The 6,239-nt window shown below is 36.7% G+C and overlaps 1 protein-coding gene across 1 annotated transcript; it reads right to left on the reverse strand.

Annotated features, from left to right (window-relative positions):
* Nucleotides 1–3,075: 3,075 nt before the first annotated feature.
* On the reverse strand, nucleotides 3,076–4,185 carry LOC138895448 (GDSL esterase/lipase At5g45910-like). The gene has a single exon (XM_070180135.1). It carries the CDS (start codon nucleotides 4,183–4,185, stop codon nucleotides 3,076–3,078), a length of 1,110 nt encoding a protein of 369 aa, XP_070036236.1.
* Nucleotides 4,186–6,239: the final 2,054 nt, after the last annotated feature.

The following is a 6,239-nucleotide window of genomic DNA, read 5'->3' on the forward strand; positions in this document are numbered from 1 at the left end:
TGAAAGAGAAGAAACAACGATCAGGGAATTAAAGAAGGCAGGGGAAAACTTAGTTTAGGTAAGTGGTAGTATTTATAGAGGTCCCTCATCCGTGGAGTTTAAGCAATGTTACAGAAACCTAGAAGTAATAGGAAACATTCAAATGACTCGGTACCCACACTTAGAAAAATTAGCACTTGCCCTAATAAGGGCCTCTAGGAAATTAATACCATATTTTCAGCGTCATCCGATTTGTGTGGTGTCTACTTATCCCCTTCGCAATATTTTGCATAAGCCCGAACTTTCGGGCCGATTGGCTAAATGGGCAGTCGAGATCAGTGGGTACGATATCGAGTATCGGCCCCGAACGACCATCAAGTCTCAAATCATAGCGGCCTTCGTGGCCGACTTTACGCCAACCCTCGTACCCGATGTCGAAAAGGAACTATTATTAAAGTCGGGTACATCATCGGGGGTGTGGACCCTCTTCACAGACGACGCTTCGAACGTGAAGGGGTCTGGGCTAGGCATCATTTTGAAGCCGCCCACGGGTAATAAAATTAGACAAGCTATCAAAACTTCCAAGTTAACTAACAATGAGGCCGTGTACGAGGCCATGATTGCAGGTCTCGAGCTAGCTAAATGTTTGGGAGCAGAGGTCATCGAGGCCAAATGTGACTCCCTGCTTGTGGTAAACCAAGTCAATAGAACCTTCGAGGTTCGAGAAGATCGAATGCAGAGGTACTTGGATAAACTACATGTGACTCTACATCGGTTTAAAGAATGGACCCTATAGCATGTGCCTCGAGAACAAAACAATGAGGCCGATGCCCTTGCAAATTTGGGGTCATCAGTCAAAGACAACGAGATTAGCTCAGGGACAGTCGTATAACTTTAAAGACCAGTAATTGAAGAAGGCCACACCGAAATCAACTCCACAAGTCTGACCTGGGATTGGAGGAACAAATATATCGAGTACCTAAAGAACGAGAAGCTTCCATCGGATCCTAAGGATTCGAGGACTCTACATACGAAAGCCGCACGATTCACATTGGCCGAAGATGGTACACTATATCGAAGGATGTTCGATGGACCATTAGAAATATGTTTGGGAGCAGAAGATACCGACTACGTCGTACGAGAAATCCACGAGGGCACTTGCGAAAACCATTCCGGTGCCGAATCATTGGTTCACAAAGTCATCAGAGCAGGATACTATTGGGCCGATATAGAAAAGGATACAAAAGAGTTTGTTCGAAAGTGCGACAAATGTAAAAGGTATGCGCCGATGATTCACCAACCCGGAGAGCAACTCCACTCAGTCTTATCCCCATGGCCATTTATGAAATGGGGAATGGATATCGTCAGCCCTCTACCATCGGCCCCAGGTAAAGCTAAATTTATTTTCTTTATGACTAACTATTTCTCTAAGTGGGTTGAAGCACAGGCTTTTGAAAAAATTAGAGAGAAACAAGTCATTGACTTCATCTGGGACCAGATTATATGCCGATTCGGGATGCCTGCAGAGATCGTATGCGACAATGGAAAGCAATTCGTCGGCAGCAAAATGACAAATCTTCATATATATCAATTGGTATTAAGTGAAATCATGTGTCCTTAGAACCACATTATAAGTGTAATTGTTATCCAATTTTAAGGGTAAACATACATGAAACCAATCAAAGATGTCATCCATAAAAAAAATCAAATTGAAACTATGAAATCATATTTTATTTATCGAAATTTGGAAAGAAAAAAAATTGTTGGCAATCTTTGATAAGTTTTGAGTTTGTTTACTAATTTTTCATTTTTAGTGAAAGAGGACTGTAAATTGGTCTTAAAGAATAATAGGTTCCTGTATTAAATTAAAGAAGAAGCAGCACTGTACCTCTGCCTGAACAAGAGGGTGCTAGCCACACTGTACAGAAAAAACAACATTTGAGGGCCTACCCTACCAAAGCAAAAGACTCTGCTTCTTCAAACCTCATCATACCAATATTAGAGCAAATTAAAACAAACCTTAATCTCTAAATCTTGGAAGTGTGCCTTTATGTTGCCGCTACATGATGATCTTGTGCGAACTTAAACTCTAGAAATACAAAATCATTTTTGCTAAAGAGAATGTCAATAAATATTCTTCGAAGCGTCAGGTGTTTATCGAAATCCATCTTAATGTATATGCAAAGCCCTATCAGAACATGTTACAACTCTTTTCTCTCCACACTGCTTATGCGGATCAAAATTAAACGGACCCCTTCTATTACTACCGCAACAAACCTTCATTAACGTCTTACTAGTCTTGAATCCCAAGAGTGCATTGATTGCGAAGAATAGCCATAAATGTCTTGTAATAATCCACATATAGATTTTTCAACTTCAGGGTACTTCAATCGCAACTCCTCCAAAACTTGTCACAGATGATCATTGTTACAATCAGATGACTGATTTTGACATGATAATTTGCTTATAAACTTCCATTTTATTTCTGTTTCTATGTCAGGTTGTACGTCATAACGCCTACGCTAATAACCCATATGCCAAGGAGTTAGGCATTAAGATTATTGACAAGTTGGCACAAGTTGAGGCTCCTCACTGCTTTTTAAAATCTGATTCTTCTCACGATGTTCTTTTCTCGAAATGTGCAAGACAGTGTTGCACGAGTTTTGTAATGAGCATGGTAAATGAGCAGTTTCCAGTTTTCTTACAAAAACACTAACGTCAAACATTTCCATGTGCATTTGTTAAAAAACAAACAGCCTACTTTAAGGCCACAACATCCACATATATGTTCATTTGTGGATATTCATCCACGCTTAAAAGAATTCCATTATCTTTACATTTCACTGTTAGAAGTTAAATACAGAAAAGCAAAAACAAGAGACACTGCATCATTAGAGACAAATCAAAGAACTGATTATTGATTATTAAAAAAGAAAGTTATACAGTAAGAAGAGGGTATTAGCCACTGTACATACAGAACAATATTTGAGGGCCTACCAGGCTACCCTACAATAATCTTTGCTCGTTCGAACCTATCATACTATCAGCAAAATTAAAGCGACTCAGATTGGACAGAGCAAAACAAATACTAGTATTTCAGTAGTCCACTACGTTATTAGCATGCAACTCCAATAAATGCCTTAGACCATCTCTAAATCGTCCATAAACCTTGGAACGGTGCCTTTCTGCTGCAGCTGTATGATGATTTGTTGAGAACTTAAACTCTGGAAATACAAAACCGTTTTTGCTGAAGAGAGTATCAATCATATTCTTTGAAGCCTCAGGTGTTAATCGATATCCATCCCAATGTATATGCGAAGCCCTATCTGAACATGCTACAGCTCCTTTCTCTCCACACTGCCTCAGAGGATCAAAGTTAAAAGGACCGCTTCCAGTACTTCCGCAACAAACCTTCATCAACGTCTTAGTCTTGAATCCCAAGAACGCATGATTGTGTAGAACCGCCATAAACCCCTTGAAATAATCTGTATATATGATCTCAACTTCAGGGTACTTCAATCGCAGCTCCTCCAACGCTTGCCATAGATGATCATTGTGCAATGTTGCGAACAAATTTAGTCCTTTGTGACATTGAATTTTCCTGCTATTATCGGGAAACATCGTTCGAAAACCTGGAAGGCAACCAATTGGAATAATTCCAGAAACCACAAAGTGTTTGGCCTCTGCATCTTTGATCAGTTGTTCGATAGAACTTTTGATTGTCTCCACAACATCAGGGACAAGTTTGGACACTTCGGAAATAGATTTTGTATGCAAAAGAGAGTGCTTGTAATCATTAAAACCAGGCTGATCCATAAAGACGATAGCTTTCTGAAGAACCTTGTTCCTGCCGCAGTCATGAAAAGAGAAGCAATCCTTATAGAAGAGTTTCATAAAGGCGGAAATCTGCGAGTGATGAGACTGCTGAGGCGCTGGGATGCCATTCTTTATGAAGGAAAAGGGACTCATAACTGTTGCTCCAGGCGTCATGAAACTAATACCGGACTCAAACTCAACGCCTTCTTTGGTGTAATGTTGTAGAGAAGGCAGACCAAGCACAGCGGCTAAATGATCAGAAGTAGAAGCAGAATCACTGTCTCCGAAGCTGTAAATGGAATAAAACGGGGAAGTTTCAGCCTGCGCGAAAAAGAAAGAGGAGATCACTAATAGAAAGATGAAGAAACAATGGTTGGTAAGGGAAGCCATTGAAAGAGAAGAAACAACGATCAGGGAATTAAAGAAGGCAGGGGAAAACTTAGTTTAGGTTAGTGGTAGTATTTATAGAGGTCCCTCATCCGTGGAGTTTAAGCAATGTTACAGAAACCTAGAAGTAATAGGAAACATTCTTATATTCTGACTGCGGCAGATTTTCATATATTCTTTATTTTGTTACTTTTGCTTCAAGTTTCTATTAGAGAAAGGGCACCTATGATTTAGGTGGGGTGTATTTTTTGCTTGATGTTTCCATATTCAATTTTGAAGCAGAATTTAAAACTATAAGGTAGCTTATTAAATGCCAAGAATTAGGAAAAAACTTCTATATGGATTTCATTTAAGGAAACTTTCATAAGTATCATATTTTTAAATAATAGTATATACAGAACCCTAGCATCATTAAGTATATATATCAAATGAGACAGTGTATTGTTTACATTTGTAGATACCTAAAAGAATTTGGCATCTCTTTAATGTCCGAGAATGTCGCAATTTCATCCCAAAAATCTCTCCTAAAAATTAGGACTTAACTTTTATCTCCTTAATTCTTGCCATCATCTCCTAATTACATTCATTGCTAACACATCATTCCCCTCCCGCCCATAAATCATGTTTAACTTCTCCTATATTCTTTTCCAATAGCCTCTTAAAAAAATGTACAAAATATATTAAGTATATTATACATACATATCCGTCTATTATAAGTTCATATATGCTTCCATATCTTCCATTTTCACACCCAAACTCGACAACGAAATATTATACCTAACTCAAGCAAATGTTAATCAAGTTGCAGATAAAGTGCATACCATTTTTATACCTAAACACAATTAAATAAACAAAGTATCCATGTATTTTTAAGACGATGTACATACTATTTTTATACCTAAACACAATTAAAATCCATGCTATATTTTGGTTATCTAATTGTGTTTAGGTATAAAACTTTTATGTGCTTTGTCTTCAAAATATACATTAGTATAATTTCAGTATGATTTGATTCACTCTTCCTAGGACCATAAATAACTTTCACGAGTTTTACAATATGATCCAGTATAATTAATTATTATATTCAAGTATAATTTCAGTATAATTTATTATATTCACAGTATAACTTCAGTATAATTTATTATATTCACAATATAATTTTTATAAAATTTGTGATCCATAGTAAAATTTTAATGTAATTTTTATACCCAGTGTACTATTTCAAATATGATTCACTTAAATAAACTCCCCAAAGATTTCAATTGTATAATTTCAGTATAATTTTATTATATTCACAATATTTCCTGAGTTTGACAATGTATTCTTAGTGTATTCCGAGCTGTTGTATATTTTAAGTGTATAAAAAATATATATATAGTTCAACGATGTATAAAAAGCGTATAGTACACGTACAACCTATACATCATGTCACGATCCAAAATCCATTATAGGCCGTGATGATCCGTAACTTAATTAATTTAATTACTCATTTTAGTATTTGAAATCACGATTTCCTTCAATTTAATAATAAAAGATGGGCTTTACAGAGTAAATAAAAATATTTTTTACAATTTCAATACCAAACAACTCATAATCACCCCAAAACTAGGTGCCACAAGTGCATGAGCATTAACTAGGAAGTAAAATAAAATACAACATCTGTCCGGAATATAAATTGGACAGAAAAAATATAAATACTCTTAAGGAGACTCTGCTGGTTGCGGATCGTAGTATAGAATGCAGCTCACCTAAGTCCCCGCAATAACCGTGCCTCTGCGCCCACAAGGCCACTAGACATATATGTACATGCACAAAAATATGCAGTAAGTGTAGTATGAGTATGTAAATCAACGCGTACCCAGTAAGTATTCCGCCTAACCTCTAAGAAGTAGTGACGAGAGTCGACTCCGACACTTACTATAGGCTAATAATAAATACTGATATTATACTTAAGCATGGATTGTATGAAATAGTTGTAAACTCAATACCAAAAAGTAAGTGGACAATTCTTTTATTAATAGAAAAATTTTCCAAACTTATTCTCATCATATAACAAT

Source organism: Nicotiana tomentosiformis, chromosome 7, assembly GCF_000390325.3.
Source record: "Nicotiana tomentosiformis chromosome 7, ASM39032v3, whole genome shotgun sequence".
Classification (NCBI taxonomy): Eukaryota; Viridiplantae; Streptophyta; class Magnoliopsida; order Solanales; family Solanaceae; genus Nicotiana; species Nicotiana tomentosiformis.

Excerpts from the sequence above, each read along its gene's own strand:
- LOC138895448 (XM_070180135.1), bottom strand. The coding sequence starts at position 4,185 with ATGGCTTCCCTTACCAACCATTGTTTCTTCATCTTTCTATTAGTGATC.